The sequence below is a fragment of the Pseudophryne corroboree genome, chromosome 1 (genome assembly GCF_028390025.1).
Source record: "Pseudophryne corroboree isolate aPseCor3 chromosome 1, aPseCor3.hap2, whole genome shotgun sequence".
Classification (NCBI taxonomy): domain Eukaryota; kingdom Metazoa; phylum Chordata; class Amphibia; order Anura; family Myobatrachidae; genus Pseudophryne; species Pseudophryne corroboree.
The window spans coordinates 355,111,256-355,129,444 of NC_086444.1; the positions used below are offsets into that span (position 1 = coordinate 355,111,256).

At 46.0% G+C, this 18,189-nt stretch overlaps 1 protein-coding gene across 4 annotated transcripts in view; it reads right to left on the minus strand.

Moving 5' to 3' along the window:
• LOC135070418 (septin-2A) overlaps positions 1 to 18,189 on the minus strand; it is a 286,079-nt gene that overhangs the window by 181,703 nt on the left and 86,187 nt on the right. For all 4 annotated transcript variants that reach the window (XM_063964763.1, XM_063964764.1, XM_063964765.1 and 1 more), the window contains 2 exons: positions 13,481 to 13,567; positions 4,266 to 4,389 (listed from right to left, as the gene is read on the minus strand). In XM_063964763.1, the coding sequence (XP_063820833.1) occupies positions 4,266 to 4,389; positions 13,481 to 13,567 (211 nt within the window). The remainder of the gene's footprint in view (positions 1 to 4,265; positions 4,390 to 13,480; positions 13,568 to 18,189) is intronic.

The window sequence follows — 18,189 nt, forward strand, 5'->3', positions numbered from 1 at the left end:
TATCGGTGTGCAACTCAGAGTGAATCTGTATACAAAGTATAACAAAAATTGGCATGACAATGGCAGCAGCATTGCAGCACTTCATATACAGATTCAGACCCAGTCACACACAGATGTAAAAGTGTTGCATAGCAAATTATTCAACTGCAGCAATAGAGTATATCTGTATATACATAAATGGAATGCATGCTTTAGGAATCTCTGTCCAAGAATCATGAGTAGTTAGTGAGTAAATGATGGGATTATAATTTCAGGGTTGAACAAACTGCATGGATGTATAATTATTTAAGTGTATTTATTTTATTTATACCTGTGTTCCTTATATAGTGTAAGCCAGTTCTTCTCAAACTGTATGCCGTGGCACCCTGGGGTGTCTCAGGACACTTGCAGGGGTGCCTTGGATTGGTGGTCCAGGACCAATTCAAATTATTTATGGTCAATGTAATAGGCAAAACCAGTGCTGGTGGCTGTCAGTCATAAAATATGTGGACAAACAGAAACAAATCTTGTCCCCTACCATATAACTGAACCTAAGGATGATATATAAAAACAATGTACTTAATAGAATATTAATTTTACAATTTCTCAGTAAGGAACTTTTGGCCTGGGGTGCTGTGAAAAAAATTCTGATACTCTAGGTCTCAGTGATTTAAAAAATTTCGAGAACCACTGCTGTGAACCAAAAAACTTCACATTTAATATATTCCAAAAATGTAAATTTAAAGACAGCATCATTGAAACACAAAAGAAGAAGCAGTTTAAACAGCAAGAAATGCAATAAAACACATGAAAATAAGTAATGTTTGTGATAATTCATAAAAGCTCTCATCAGGACCACAGGCTGATCAAGATTCCCTCTACATAATACACATTAGGGAAGTTAGGTCTACAATCCCACGCCAGTAAATCAGATTACATTTGCTGGAATTCAGTTTTGTTTAAAAGCAAAAAGTGTTCCAGAACAAACGCCACGATAAGAGATCCATGCCACGGCTCCAGATTAAACATTAGAGCAGATGCATGTGACCTGTACATGGTCACAAAGATCCAAGTAGGGGCAGCCAGAAACATTTCAATGGAATAAACAAGTTGAATTAGCACACAATCAACAGGAAGAGCTGCTTGAAACACAATAATCTGGCCGGGAGCTCCTGCAGGGGCACAACGGCAGCGGAAGGAAAGGGGGGACCTTTGCACATCGCTCAGTACCTACCCACTGTAAGCCACAGATATCCCATTTAACTCTTTATTCTGACAGAGTCTCAAAATGCTTCATACTACTTTTACAGCGCATAAAAAGAAAGAAGCCAATAAAGTTGAAATTCTAAATACTCTTCAAATGCACAGGTCTGCTGATCTAACTGCTTTACAGATGTTTAAATGAACATCCGCAAAGTCAACTGCTTAACAGCCTTAACTGATATTTAAAACACATAAAAAAAAGGTTTTAAGGAAATGACACAAAAGCAGATGCTAAATGTGTCCAAGAAGGGCACATGAACATAAAATAGTGTACACATGCGGTATACACAGAGATACTGTAAAATAACATTAATTGTATGGGTATTGCACATTGTTGTAATCATCTTACACCATGAATTTGGAGTATTTACAGCAGAATAATTTATAGTCACTGAATCTACAGTTCTGAAGAGCAAGCAGAAAATAGCAGTCTGAGGTCAAAAGTAAGCCAGACAATTCTATGGCACCATGGGATGCAGTCAAAGTACTGGCTGGCGAGATCCTGGCGCTCATGAGACCGAGGCCGGAAACCCGACAGTCTGTGAAATCCCGACAAATGCTCGGCATTCCCACTCAGTTGTTGGGTACACGCCACCAACAGAGTGGGAATAGAAGCTGTGGTGAGAGACGCGAGCCATAGGCCCGATGCGTGGCGATCACAGCGCGAGAGCCCGCAAGGGGACTCGCTGTCGGGATTCCAGCAGACTGGATGGCGCTGTTGGTATAGTGATAGCCGGGATATGTATCCTGGCAACATACAACAAAAACAAACAACACTAATAACACACTAAAGAATAAAGATAGATGGTATACGTTACACAGAGCGCCACATGGGTCAACAAGCAAAAAAAGAGGGATAAATGCAAGGAATACTTAGTAATACATCCCTTTTTGTATGTGTAGAATAATTCCTTCCAAGGGTTTCTTCTACTCCCGTATACTCAGCATATGGGGAGAAAACAGATGATACAGCATGTGTGGTACAGTATTTTTTAATCACACATAAACATAAAAACATACAATTTGTGCAAATAGCAAAAGCACTTCAAACAGAAACGTCCTGAGTGCTGGAGAAAGTATGGACAGGCTGTAAAATTACCAGAAAGGTATGAGAACCGGTGGAAAACAGTTCTCAATAAAAGATCTTTAATATATCACCAGTACGATCCTCCCGGGTAGGCAGTCTGGGATAGATTCCTGGCAATAGTCAAGTCATCCACTTCCCTCAGGCAGAACTCCAGGGTGCACTGTTCCAACAAGAGCCAACGCGTTTCAACCCTGTACTTAGGGTCTTTATCAAGGCAGTGAATTAAATGTCTCTCTCCCATCCCTCCTTATAAGGGTGATTGTGTCCAATCTTGCTGTTCCATAAACAGACCTCTTGCATTCAACCAATCAGAAGCATTGATATTGACTTTAGTCTAGTGGAAGTCTAGAGAACTTCCCACTTGTGTATGAAAGTCCCACCTATTCTCCGTGACCACCTCCGGCATTCCGCGACGTCACTTCCGCTCCTCAGCGGAAGTACGACATCGGCGCCGTTCCCATGGAAACATCAACACTAACGCGGCTTTCCCGGCCGCGACGTCGTTGCTATGGTTCCCTTGTTATAGTAGAACGTGTTGTCGGCGCCATCACCCAAGAGACCAGGACGCCGTCATTGGTTTCTACCTCCGGCGTTTCCCGTGTCCCCGTAATTAGCCACTGCATTCATTTTTTAGGAAGAAATAAACATGATTTAATGAAGTGGCTGCCATGGTTACATCTTTAAGGGATAACCTTCCGACAGAGTCTAATTACGGGGACACGGGAAACGCCGGAGGTAGAAACCAATGACGGCGTCCTGGTCTCTTGGGTGATGGCGCCGACAACACATTCTACTATAACAAGGGAACCATAGCAACGACGTCGCGGCCGGGAAAGCCGCGTTAGTGTTGATGTTTCCATGGGAACGGCGCCGATGTCGTACTTCCGCTGAGGAGCGGAAGTGACGTCGCGGAATGCCGGAGGTGGTCACGGAGAATAGGTGGGACTTTCATACACAAGTGGGAAGTTCTCTAGACTTCCACTAGACTAAAGTCAATATCAATGCTTCTGATTGGTTGAATGGAAGAGGTCTGTTTATGGAACAGCAAGATTGGACACAATCACCCTTATAAGGAGGGATGGGAGAGAGACATTTAATTCACTGCCTTGATAAAGACCCTAAGTACAGGGTTGAAATGCGTTGGCTCTTGTTGGAACAGTGCACCCTGGAGTTCTGCCTGAGGGAAGTGGAGTACTTGATTATTGCCAGGAATCTATCCCAGACTGCCTACCCGGGAGGATCGTACTGGTGATATATTAAAGATCTTTTATTGAGAACTGTTTTCCACCGGTTCTCATACCTTTCTGGTAATTTTACAGCCTGTCCATACTTTCTCCAGCACTCAGGACGTTTCTGTTTGAAGTCCTTTTGCTATTTGCACAAATTGTATGTTTTTATGTTTGTGTGTGATTAAAAAATACTGTACCACACATGCTGTATCATCTGTTTTCTCCCCATATGCTGAGTATACGGGAGTAGAAGAAACCCTTTGAAGGAATTATTCTACACATACAAAAAGGGATGTATTACTAAGTATTCCTTGCATTTATCCCTCTTTTTTTGCTTGTTGACCCATGTGGCGCTCTGTGTAACGTATACCATCTATCTTTATTCTTTTGTCCATATCAAGTGTATTGGAGAGACACTTACCATTTGTATTTTGTTTATTGAGCAGCCTATTTTGCGCAGATTGTCTGAATATCACTTAGAGTCTTGCTAGACTAATAACACACTACCTTTCATTTTATTTGAAGACCAAACACTGTAGATAAGGGAAATTACAGTATTGGTTGCATGTATGTTAATTACCTGATCCATTTACACATTCCACTGTAAATCATCTCCAACATTTTTAAATGTATGCAATTGGCTACAAATTTACTACTATACCAACAACAACTGTTCAGTACTCACAGCACCCCTCTACCCCACCTACCAGTCCTGGCTATTTATGGCGTCTCCATAACCTGGTGTGTCCACTACGGTCAAGCGAAGCTTCACTCCACGTTCCTCAATCTCCACAGTAGAGGCTTCAATCTGAACTGTTCGCTCAATTTTTTCTATTAAATCAATGATAAAAGAGTGTAAGCCTCATTGTGGCACATTTAACTACTCAAATGTGATGATGTCGTTAAGAGTTAATAGATGCAATTGACATTGGTTATATGTAAATCTGTATGGAACCAAAGATTCTCATGGATGCTCCAGTATAAGATATAATTATGTATCATTGTTTTGAGGACATGTATGGGATCAGTGCTGCCAGGGAGTGCTGGTCTTTACATAGCAATTTTGTATGCTTTTTAGGGTACCTGCTGGCAATTTAAACCATGTGGGACCCAAGACTGTTAATAGCTAGAATTCCACGGAAGCTGAAAATAAGAATTTACTTACCGATAATTCTATTTCTCGGAGTCCGTAGTGGATGCTGGGGTTCCTGAAAGGACCATGGGGAATAGCGGCTCCGCAGGAGACAGGGCACAAAAAGTAAAGCTTTAGGATCAGGTGGTGTGCACTGGCTCCTCCCCCTATGACCCTCCTCCAAGCCTCAGTTAGGTACTGTGCCCGGACGAGCGTACACAATAAGGAAGGATTTATGAATCCCGGGTAAGACTCATACCAGCCACACCAATCACACTGTACAACCTGTGATCTGAACCCAGTTAACAGTATGATAACAGCGGAGCCTCTGAAAAGATGGCTCACAACAATAATAACCCGATTTTTGTAACTATGTACAAGTAATGCAGATAATCCGCACTTGGGATGGGCGCCCAGCATCCACTACGGACTCCGAGAAATAGAATTATCGGTAAGTAAATTCTTATTTTCTCTATCGTCCTAGTGGATGCTGGGGTTCCTGAAAGGACCATGGGGATTATACCAAAGCTCCCAAACGGGCGGGAGAGTGCGGATGACTCTGCAGCACCGAATGAGAGAACTCCAGGTCCTCCTTAGCCAGGGTATCAAATTTGTAGGATTTTACAAACGTGTTTGCCCCTGACTAAATAGCCGCTCGGCAAAGTTGTAAAGCCGAGACCCCTCGGGCAGCCGCCCAAGATGAGCCCACCTTCCTTGTGGAATGGGCATTTACATATTTTGGCTGTGGCAGGCCTGCCACAGAATGTGCAAGCTGAATTGTATTACACATCCAACTAGCAAAAGTCTGCTTAAAAGCAAGAGCACCCAGTTTGTTGGGTGCATACAGGATAACAGCAAGTCAGTTTTCCTGACTCCAGCCGTCCTGGAACCTATATTTTCAGGGCCCTGACCACATCTAGCAACTTGGAGTCCTCCAAGTCCCTAGTAGGCGCAAGACACCACAATAAGCTGGTTCAGGTGAAACACTGACACCACCTTAGGGAGAGAACTGGGGACGAGTCCGCAGCTCTGCCCTGTCCGAATGGACAAACAGATATGGGCTTTTTTGAGAAAAAAACCACCAATTTGACACTCGCCTGGTCCAGGCCAGGTCCAAGAGCATGTTCACTTTTCATGTGAGATGCTTCAAATCCACAGATTTGACTGGTTTTAAACCAATGTGTTTTGAGGAATCCCAGAACTACGTTGAGATCCCACAGTGCCACTGGAGGCACAAAAGGGGGTTGTATATGCAATACTCCCTTGACAAACTTCTGGACTTCAGGAACTGAAGCCACTTCTTTCTGGAAGAAAAATCGACAGGGCCGAAATTTGAACCTTAATGGACCCCAATTTGAGGCCCATAGACACTCCTGTTTGCAAGAACTGCAGGAATCGACCGAGTTGAAATTTCTTCGTGGGGCCTTCCTGGCCTCACACCACGCAACATATTTTCGCCACATGTGGTGATAATGTTGTGCGGTCACCTCCTTTCTGGCTTTGACCAGGGTAGGAATGACCTTTTCCTGAATGCCTTTTCCCTTAGGATCCGGCGTTCCACCGCCATGCCGTCAAACGCAGCTGCGGTAAGTCTTGGAACAGACATGGTACTTGCTGAAACAAGTCCCTTCTTAGCGGCAGAGGCCATAAGTCCTCTGTGAGCATCTCTTGAAGTTCCGGGTACCAAGTCCTTCTTGGCCAATCCGGAGCCATGAGTATAGTTCTTACTCCTCTACGTCTTATAATTCTCAGTACCTTAGGTATGAAAAGCAGAGGATGGAACACATACACCGACTGGTACACCCACGGTGTTACCAGAACGTCCACAGCTATTGCCTGAGGGTCTCTTAACCTGGCGCAATACCTGTCCCGTTTTTTGTTCAGACGGGACGCCATCATGTCCACCTTTGGTAATTCCCAACGGTTTACAATTATGTGGAAAACTTCCCCATGAAGTTCCCACTCTGCCGGGTGGAGGTCGTGCCTACTGAGGAAGTCTGCTTCCCAGTTTCCATTCCCGGAATGAAACACTGCTGACAGTGCTATCACATGATTTTCCGCCCAGCGAAAAGTCCTTGCAGTTTTTGCCACTGCCCTCCTGCTTCTTGTGCCGCCCTGTCTATTTACGTGGGCGACTGCCGTGATGTTTTATCCCACTGGATCAATACCGGCTGACCTTGAAGCAGAGGTCTTGCTAAGCTTAGAGCATTATAAAATTACCCTTAGCTATATTTATGTGGAGAAAAATCTCCAGACTTGATCACACTCCCTGGAAATTTTTTCCTTGTGTGACTGCTCCCCAGCCTCTCGGGCTGGCCTCCGTGGTCACCAACATCCAAAACTGAATGCCGAATCTGCGGCCCTCTAGAAGATGAGCACTCTGTAACCACCACAGGAGAGACACCCTTGTCCTTGGATATAGGGTTATCCGCTGATGCATCTGAAGATGCGATCCGGACCATTTGTCCAGCAGATCCCACTGAAAAGTTCTTGCATGAAATCTGCCGACTGGAATTGCTTCGAAGGAAGTCACCATTTTTTTTTTTTTACCATGGCCCTTGTGCAATGATGCACTGATTTTAGGAGGTTCCTGACTAGCTCGGATAACTCCCTGGCTTTCTCTTCCGGGAGAAACACCTTTTTTTTTTGGACTGTGTCCAGAATCATCCCTAAGCACAGGAGACTTGTTGTCGGGATCAGCTGCGATTTTGGAATCTTTAGAATCCACCCCTGCTGTTGTAACAGTATCCGAGATAGTGCTACTCCGACCTCCAACTGTTCCCTGGACTTTGCCCTTATCAGGAGATCGTCCAAGTAAGGGATAATTAAGACGCCTTTTCTTCGAAGAAAAACCATCATTTCGGCCATTACCTTGGTAAAGACCCGGGGTGCCGTAGACAATCCAAACGGCAGCGTCTGAAACTGATAGTGACAGTTCTGTACCACGAACCTGAGGTACCCTTAGTGATAAGGGCAAATTTGGGACATGGAGGTAAGCATCCCTGATGTCTCGGGACACCAGATAGTCCCCTTCTTCCCGGTTCGTTATCACTGCTCTGAGTGACTCCATCTTGATTTGAACCTTTGTAAGTGTTCAAATTTTTTTAGATTTAGAATAGGTCTCCCCTAGCCTTCTGGCTTCAGTACCACAATATAGTGTGGAATAATACCCCTTTTCTTGTAGTAGGAGGGGTAATTTAATTATCACCTGCTGGGAATACTGCTCGTGAATTTTTTCCCATACTGCCTCCTTGTCGGAGGGAGACCTTGGTAAAGCAGCCTTCAGGAGCCTGCGCAGGGGAAACGTCTCGACATTCCAAACTGTACCCCTGAGATACTACTTGTAGGATCCAGGGGTCCTGTACGGTCTCAGCGTCATGCTGAGAGCTTGTCAGAAAGGTTGGAACGCTTCTGTTCCTGGGAATGGGCTGCCTGCTGCAGTCTTCTTCCCTTTCCTCTATCCCTGGGCAGATATGACTCTTATAGGGACGAAAGGACTGAAGCTGAAAAGACGGTGTCTTTTTCTGCAGAGATGTGACTTAGGGTAAAAACGGTGGATTTTCCAGCAGTTGCCGTGGCCACCAGGTCCGATGGACCGACCCCAAATAACTCCTCTTCCTTTATACGGCAATACACCTTTGTGCCGTTTGGAATCTGCATCACCTGACCACTGTCGTGTCCATAAACATCTTCTGGCAGATATGGACATCGCACTTACTCTTGATGCCAGAGTGCAAATATCCCTCTGTGCATCTCGCATATATAGAAATACATCCTTTAAATGCTCTATAGTCAATAAAATACTGTCCCTGTCAAGGGTATCAATATTTTTAGTCAGGGAATCCGACCAAGCCACCCCAGCTCTGCACATCCAGGCTGAGGCGATCGCTGGTCGCAGTATAACACCAGTATGTGTGTATATACTTTTTTATGATATTTTTCCAGCCTCCTGTCAGCTGGCTCCTTGAGGACGGCCCTATCTATAGACGGTACCGCCACTTGTTCTGATAAGCGTGTGAGCGCCTTATCCACCCTAAGGGGTGTTTCCCAACGCGCCCTAACTTCTGGCGGGAAAGGGTATACCGCCCATATTTTCTATCGGGGGGAACCCACGCATCATCACACACTTCATTTAATTTATCTGATTCAGGAAAAACTACGGTAGTTTTTTCACATCCCACATAATACCCTCTTTTGTGGTACTTGTAGTATCAGAAATATGTAACACCTCCTTCATTGCCCTTAACGTGTGGCCCTAATAAGGAATACGTTTGTTTATTCACCGTCGACACTGGATTCAGTGTCCCTGTCTGTGTCTGTGTCGACCGACTAAAGTAAACGGGCGTTTTAAAACCCCTGACGGTGTTTTTGAGACGTCTGGACCGGTACTAATTGTTTGTCGGCCGTCTCATGTCGTCAACCGACCTTGGCGCGTGTTGACATTATCACGTAATTCCCTAAATAAGCCATCCATTCCGGTGTCGACTCCCTAGAGAGTGACATCACCATTACAGGCAATTGCTCCGCCTCCTCACCAACATCGTCCTCATACATGTCGACACACACGTACCGACACACAGCACACACACAGGGAATGCTCTGATAGAGGACAGGACCCACTAGCCCTTTGGAGAGACAGAGGGAGAGTTTGCCAGCACACACCAAAAACGCTATAATTATATAGGGACAACCTTATATAAGTGTTTTCCCTTATAGCATCTTTTTTATATATTTCTAACGCCAAATTAGTGCCCCCCCTCTCTGTTTTAACCCTGTTTCTGTAGTGCAGTGCAGGGGAGAGCCTGGGAGCCTTCCCTCCAGCCTTTCTGTGAGGGAAAATGGCGCTGTGTGCTGAGGAGATAGGCCCCGCCCCTTTTTCGGCGGCCTCGTCTCCCGCTCTTAACGGATTCTGGCAGGGGTTAAATATCTCCATATAGCCCCCGGAGGCTATATGTGAGGTATTTTTAGCCAAAAAAGGTTTTCATTTGCCTCCCAGGGCGCCCCCCTCCCAGCGCCCTGCACCCTCAGTGACTGCCGTGTGAAGTGTGCTGAGAGGAAAATGGCGCACAGCTGCAGTGCTGTGCGCTACCTTAAGAAGACTGAGGAGTCTTCTGCCGCCGATTCTGGACCTCTTCTCGTTTCAGCATCTGCAAGGGGGCCGGCGGCGAGGCTCCGGTGACCATCCAGGCTGTACCTGTGATCGTCCCTCTGGAGCTAATGTCCAGTAGCCAAGAAGCCAATCCATCCTGCACGCAGGTGAGTTCACTTCTTCTCCCCTAAGTCCCTCGTTGCAGTGATCCTGTTGCAAGCAGGACTCACTGTAAAATAAAAAACCTAAGCTAAACTTTTCTAAGCAGCTCTTTAGGAGAGCCACCTAGATTGCACCCTTCTCGGCCGGGCACAAAAATCTAACTGAGGCTTGGAGGAGGGTCATAGGGGGAGGAGCCAGTGCACACCACCTGATCCTAAAGCTTTACTTTTTGTGCCCTGTCTCCTGCGGAGCCGCTATTCCCCATGGTCCTTTCAGGAACCCCAGCATCCACTAGGACGATAGAGAAATGTGGTGAAACAGCAAGTAGCTCATTCATTTTAACTAGAAATACATTGGTAGCTCTTATACTCATTGGGTAGAATTAAACTGTAACTAATAGGCGCACCTCAGGAGGCGGTGAGCAAAAATATGGGCATCCGCAGCATTCGTGCCTTATCAGAGTAACAATTGAATTGCTCAGTCGGGCGCCTATCAGTTAAATCCACGATAAAAACAACTGCATTGCCGCCATTGACAGCAATGTGTTAAGAGATGTTTTGGTTTCTGTTTCTATGTTCCACTAACAAACAGATATCGGACAAATAACATGAAATAAATTATTGGAATTTAACTAAAACAATTAATAAAGCCATCTTAAAAATGTGATTGGTTAAAGTAGGCCTATATAGAAAGATGCATTAAGGGTGTAGAATAGATCTATTATACACTATGGAGGTCATAGGAATAAGAAAGGCTATGCACCTCAGCCTAAGCTTTGTAGAGGTCAGTGCTGTCACTGGTAGCTAAATTATACAGCACAGCAGTGGTTCTCAAACTGTGTCCCGTGGAACACCCTGGGGTGTCTCGGGACACTTGCAGGGGTGCCTTGGATTGGCAGTCCAGGACCAATTCAAATTATTTATGGTCAATGTAATAGTCAAAACCAGTGCTGGTGGCTGCCAGTCATAACATATGTGGCCAAACAGAAGCAAATCTTATTCCTCACCACACAACTGACCCTAACAATGACATATAACACAATTTACTTAATGTAATATCTCTTTCCTAAATTTCTCAATAAGAAACTTTTGGCCTAGGGGTGCCATGAAAAGAATTCTGATACTCTAGGGTGCCGTGATTCAAAAATGTTTGAGAACCTCTGCCGTAGAGTGAATTCAAACAAAAAGACATAACGCGACCAACCACAGAAAGCAGGAAATTAAATATTTATAATTGAAAGGAAATAACAGATCATATCCTTATTTGCACTATGTAAGCTTTGTCTTTTGACCTCTCTGCCATTATTTGCTTGTTCATTTCAAGCTTGTGTTAATTGCAGATTGTGATTTGGGGAGGTAATCATCCTTTACTTTCAGGTCCTGCTGAAGCTGACCTTATATACAAGAGATAAGAGCATTATCTATGTAATCATATAAATGGAACTGTATATAACGTGTAAAAACAGAACCAGCGTGAGATACTGCGCTCTCTGTGACATGGCACATTGTCCTGCTGGCAGCAGCCGTCTGATGATGGGCAGGCTGAGTCCATAAACGGATGTACATGGTCAGCATTAACACCTGTGGGCTGTGGTATTGAAACAATGCTCATTGGTATTAACAATGTATGCCAAGAAAACATTCCTGACACCATTACATGGGATAGGTATGGAATCCTGCAGCTCGGGATGCCAAATGTCATTATACCGACATCGGCATCCCGAGCAGTGGAATGCCGGCAGGGAGGCGAGTGCAACGAAGCTCTTTGTGGGCTTGCCACAGGTTCTATTCCCCCTCTATGGGTGTCGTGGACACCCATAGAGGGGGAATCACCTACCTCCCCGGTATACCGGCGGCAGGATGGTAACCCAGTCGGGATCCCGGCATCAGCATTGTGACAGCCGGGATCCCAACCGCATACCCATTACATCACCACCACCAGCCATGGATTCATGTTGTTTATGCCAAATTCTGACCCCATCATCTACACATTCGCAGCAGAAATAGTTTCCCAGGATTCAGCAGTGCAGCTTTGGCAAGCCTGTGGCCACTGTAGCCTCAATTTCCAGTTATTAGATGACAGACATAGAACCTGCTGTAGCCCCTCAACATTTAGACATGTTCTTCTGTGCACCATTGCTGTAATGCATGGTTATACGAGTTACTCTTGCCTTCCTGTCAGCCTGCACTAGTCTGGCTTCTCTCCTTAACTAGACATTTTGCAGAAAGAACAGACAATGGGGGTCATTCCGAGTTGATCGTAGCTGTGCTAAATTTAGCACAGCTACTATCATGAACTCAGGCATGCGGCGGGACGCCTAGCACAAGGCAAGTCCCCCCAGCATGTCAGTGCCGCCCCCCCCCCCCGCAGAAGTGCAAAGGCATCGTACAGCGGCGATGCCTTTGCTCTTCAAGAGTAGCTCCCGGCCAGCGCAGCTTTGTCGTTCTGGCCGGGAGCTACTCTTCGCTCCCCGGCCCGCAGTGGCTGCGTGTGACGTCACGCAGCCGCTGCGGGCCACTCCCCGCACGGTCTGGCCACGCCTGCATTGGCCGGACCGTGCCCACGAAACAGCGGCCAAACACCGCCGTTTCACCCCCTCCGGCCCATCGACCGTCTCTGCCTGTCAATCAGGCAGAGGCAATCGTAGCGCAGCGACGGGCGGCCATGCGCCGGCGTACTGCGCCGCCGGCTCATGCGCAGTTCTGACCCGATCGCTATGCTGCGAAAAACTGAAGCGTACGATCGGGTCAGAATGACCTCCAATATTTTTGGGGCACTATTCACTGTAAACTCTAAAGACTGTATCAGCCGTTTCTGAGATACTGAATCCACCACGCCTCACACCAAGAAACTTTTCAAGGTCAGTCACTTATATTAGATTGCTTTACCATTGTGGTCTGAACAACACCTGAACCTCTTGACCATGACTGCATACTTTTAAGTATTGGAGTTGCTGCCACATGATTGGCTGATTAGATAATTTAATTAAGCAGGTATACATAATAAAGTGGGTAATAATAATAATAACAATATTTAACTCAAACGCTGTTTTTGAAGCAAACTTGTAACATGTATTTTGGGTTCAGTTGCAATTTACTATAAATGACAAATTTAACATTTTATCTACATCCTTCATGCATCCACATTCCCTTTTCATGTTATTTGCCTTTTCGCTATTCAAACTGCCTGACTTCTGAGTGTATCAGCAAATTCTTGGTATCCATTAAAATGGTACTTTGTATGCTGGTTTATGAGCCCATCCACAAGTGATAAAAACATGGAAAGCATTTCAACAGGAGATTGCAAACAAAAATCCCATTTTTCTTTGTACAATTAAAACCATGCAGATATTTTTACACTGCTGAGATAAACATTACCAGTGTGCACTCTGGAAATCAGTGCACAAGACTAATAGACAGTGGTGTAAAGCCAACAAGAGATCTTAATGATGCACAACTATGATTTAACGGAAGAAAAGTTTATGTCAGGGAAAGAAAGGTGCACGTATATTCAAGAGATAATCCGTTCACAGTGAATACCTGCAGCTCCTGGTATGTACCTCTCAGGATAGAGGTCAGTGAGGAACAAACTGTTGATCAAAGTAGATTTTCCCAAACCAGACTCTCCTGCAAGCAAAGTGGATTTTCAATATGGTAAACTGTATAAAATATACATAATATATGTATGTAATTAATTAATAACAAAACATATTGCTTACATTTGATAATTAGAATTTACTTACCGATAATTCTATTTCTCGGAGTCCGTAGTGGATGCTGGAGTTCCTGAAAGGACCATGGGGAATAGCGGCTCCGCAGGAGACAGGGCACAAAAAGTAAAGCTTTATGATCAGGTGGTGTGTACTGGCTCCTCCCCCTATGACCCTCCTCCAAGCCTCAGTTAGGATACTGTGCCCGGACGAGCGTACACAATAAGGAAGGATTTATGAATCCCGGGTAAGACTCATACCAGCCACACCAATCACACCGTACAACCTGTGATCTAAACCCAGTTAACAGTATGATAACAGAGGAGCCTCTGAAAGATGGCTCCCTACAACAATAACCCGATTTAGGTAACAATAACTATGTACAATTATTGCAGATAATCCGCACTTGGGATGGGCGCCCAGCATCCACTACGGACTCCGAGAAAATAAGAATTTACTTACCGATAATTCTATTTCTCGGAGTCCGTAGTGGATGCTGGGGTTCCTGAAAGGACCATGGGGAATAGCGGCTCCGCAGGAGACAGGGCACAAAAGTAAAGCTTTTACAGGTCAGGTGGTGTGTACTGGCTCCTCCCCCTATGACCCTCCTCCAGACTCCAGTTAGGTACTGTGCCCGGACGAGCGTACACAATAAGGGAGGATTTTGAATCCCGGGTAAGACTCATACCAGCCACACCAATCACACCGTACAACTTGTGATCTAAACCCAGTTAACAGTATGATAACAGAGGAGCCTCTGAAAGATGGCTTCCTAAACAATAACCCGAATTAGTTAACAATAACTATGTACAAGTATTGCAGATAATCCGCACTTGGGATGGGCGCCCAGCATCCACTACGGACTCCGAGAAATAGAATTATCGGTAAGTAAATTCTTATTTTCTCTATCGTCCTAAGTGGATGCTGGGGTTCCTGAAAGGACCATGGGGATTATACCAAAGCTCCCAAACGGGCGGGAGAGTGCGGATGACTCTGCAGCACCGAATGAGAGAACTCCAGGTCCTCCTTTGCCAGGGTATCAAATTTGTAAAAATTTACAAACGTGTTCTCCCCTGACCACGTAGCTGCTCGGCAGAGTTGTAATGCCGAGACCCCTCGGGCAGCCGCCCAAGATGAGCCCACCTTCCTTGCGGAATGGGCCTTAACAGATTTAGGCTGTGGCAGGCCTGCCACAGAATGTACAAGTTGAATTTTGTTACAAATCCAACGAGCAATCGACTGCTTAGAAGCAGGTGCACCCAACTTGTTGGGTGCATACAGTATAAACAGCGAGTCAGATTTTCTGACTCCAGCCGTCCTTTAAATGTATATTTTTAAGGCTCTGACAACGTCCAACAACTTGGAGTCCTTCAAGTCGTCTGTAGCCGCAGGCACTACAATAGGCTGGTTCAGGTGAAACGCTGATACCACCTTAGGGAGAAAATGCGGACGCGTCCGCAGCTCTGCCCTATGTCGAATGGAAAATTAAATAAGGGCTTTTATAAAACAAAGCCGCCAGTTCAGATACTCTCCCGGCCGAAGCCAGGGCCAGTAACATAGTCACTTTCCATGTGAGATATTTTCAAATCCACATTCTTTAGTGGTTCAAACCAATTGGATTTGAGGAAATCTAAAACTACATTTAGATCCCACGGTGCCACCTTAGGCACCACAGGAGGCTGTATATGCAGTACTCCTTTGATAAAAATCTGGACCTCAGGGACTGAGGCCAATTCTTTTTGGAAGAATATTGATAGGGCCGAAATTTGAACCTTAATAGATCCCAATTTGAGACCCATAGACAATCCTGATTGCAGGAAATGTAGGAAAACGACCCAGTTGAAATTCCTCCATCGGAGCACTCCGCTGCTCGCACCACGCAACATATTTTCGCCAAATACGGCGATAATGCTTCGCGGTGACTTCCTTCCTTGCCTTTATCAAGGTAGGAATGACTTCTTCTGGAATGCCTTTTCCTTTTAGGATCTGGCATTCAAACGCCATGCCGTCAAACGCAGCCGTGGTAAGTCTTGAAAAAGACAAGGACCCTGCTGAAGCAGGTCCCTTCTCAGAAGTAGAGGCCACGGATCGTCCGTGACCATCTCTTGAAGTTCCGGGTACCAAGTCCTTCTTGGCCAATCCGGAGCCACTAGTCTTACTCCTCTTTGCCGTATAATCCTCAATACCTTTGGTATGAGAGGCAGAGGAGGAAACACATATACCGACTGGTACACCCAAGGCGTTACCAGCGCGTCCACAGCTATTGCCTGGGGATCTCTTGACCTGGCGCAATACCTGTCCAGTGTTTTGTTGAGGCGAGACGCCATCATGTCCACCATTGGTTTTACCCAACGGTTTAATAGCATGTGGAAAACTTCTGGATGAAGTCCCCACTCTCCCGGGTGAAGGTCGTGTCTGCTGAGGAAGTCTGCTTCCCAGTTGTCCACGCCCGGGATGAATACTGCTGACAGTGCTATCACGTGATTCTCCGCCCAGCGAAGGATCCTGGCAGCTTCTGCCATTGCCCTCCTGCTTCTTGTGCCGCCCTGTCTGTTTACATGGGCGACTGCCGTGATGTTGTCCGACTGGATCAACACCGGTCTTCCTTGAAGCAGAGGTTCCGCCTGGCTTAGAGCATTGTAGATTGCTCTTAGTTCCAGAATGCTTATGTGAAGAGACTTTTTCAGGCTCGACCACACTCCCTGGAAATTTCTTCCCTGTGTGACTGCTCCCCAGCCTCTCAGGCTGGCATCCGTGGTCACCAGGATCCAATACTGCATGCCGAATCTGCGGCCCTCCAATAGATGAGCCTCCTGCAACCACCACAGAAGGGATACCCTTGTCCTCGGCGACAGGGTTATCCGCAGGTGCATCTGAAGATGCGACCCTGACCATTTGTCCAACAGATCCCTTTGCATGGAATCTGCCGAAAGGGATTGCTTCGTAAGAAGCTACCATTTTTTCCCAGGACTCTTGTGCATTGATGTACAGACACCTTTCCTGGTTTTAGGAGGTTCCTGACCAGGTCAGATAACTCCTTGGCTTTTTTTTTCGGGAAGAAAAACCTTTTTCTGAACTGTGTCCAGAATCATCCCCAGGAACAGCAGACGAGTTGTCGGCATTAATTGGGATTTTGGAATATTCAGAATCCATCCGTGCTGCTTTAGCACCTCTTGAGATAGTGCTAAACCCATCTCTAGCTGTTCTCTGGACCTTGCCCTTATTAGGAGATCGTCCAAGTATGGGATAATTAATACGCCTTTTCTTCGAAGAAGAAATATTATCTCGGCCATTACCTTTGTAAAGACCCGAGGTGCCGTGGACAAACCAAACGGCAGCGTCTGAAACTGATAGTGACAGTTTTGTACAACGAACCTGAGGTACCCCTGGTGTGAGGGGTAATTGGAACGTGGAGATACGCATCCTTGATGTCCAAGGATACCATAAAGTCCCCTTCTTCCAGGTTCGCTATCACTGCTCTGAGTGACTCCATCTTGAACTTGAACTTCTTTATGTACAGGTTCAAGGACTTCAGATTTAGAATAGGCCTTACCGAGCCATCCGGCTTCGGTACCACAAAAAGAGTGGGATAATACCCCTTCCCTTGTTGTAGAAGAGGTACCTTGACTATCACCTGCTGAGAATACAGCTTGTGAATGGCTTCCAAAACCGTCTCCCTTTCTGAGGGGGACGTTGGTAAAGCAGACTTCAGGAAACGGCGAGGTGGCTCTGTCTCTAATTTCAACCTGTACCCCTGAGATATTATCTGCAGGATCCAGGGATTTACCTGCGAGTGAGCCCACTGCGCGCTGTAATTCTTGAGACGACCGCCTACCGCCCCCGAGTCCGCTTGCGAAGCCCCAGCGTCATGCTGAGGCTTTTGTAGAAGCCGGGGAGGGCTTCTGTTCCTGGGAAGGAGCTGCCTGTTGCTGTCTCTTCCCTCGTCCTCTGCCTCGTGGCAGATATGAATAGCCCTTTGCTCTCTTATTTTTAAAGGAACGAAAGGGCTGCGGTTGAAAGGTCGGTGCCTTTTTCTGTTGGGGAGTGACTTGAGGTAGAAAGGTGGATTTCCCGGCCGTAGCCGTGGCCACCAAATCCGATAGACCGACCCCAAATAACTCCTCTACGCATCGCCTGTCCACTGTCGTGTCCATAAAGCTCTTCTGGCCGAAATGGACATAGCACTTACCCGTGATGCCAGTGTGCAGATATCTCTCTGTGCATCACGCATATAAAGAAATGCATCCTTTATTTGTTCTAACGACAGTAAAATATTGTCCCTGTCCAGGGTATCAATATTTTCGATCAGGGACTCTGACCAAACTACCCCAGCACTGCACATCCAGGCAGTCGCAATAGCTGGTCGTAGTATAACACCTGCATGTGTGTATATACCTTTTTGGATATTTTCCATCCTCCTATCTGATGGATCTTTAAGTGCGGCCGTCTCAGGAGAGGGTAACGCCACTTGTTTTGATAAGCGTGTTAGCGCTTTGTCCACCCTAGGAGGTGTTTCCCAGCGCTCCCTAACCTCTGGCG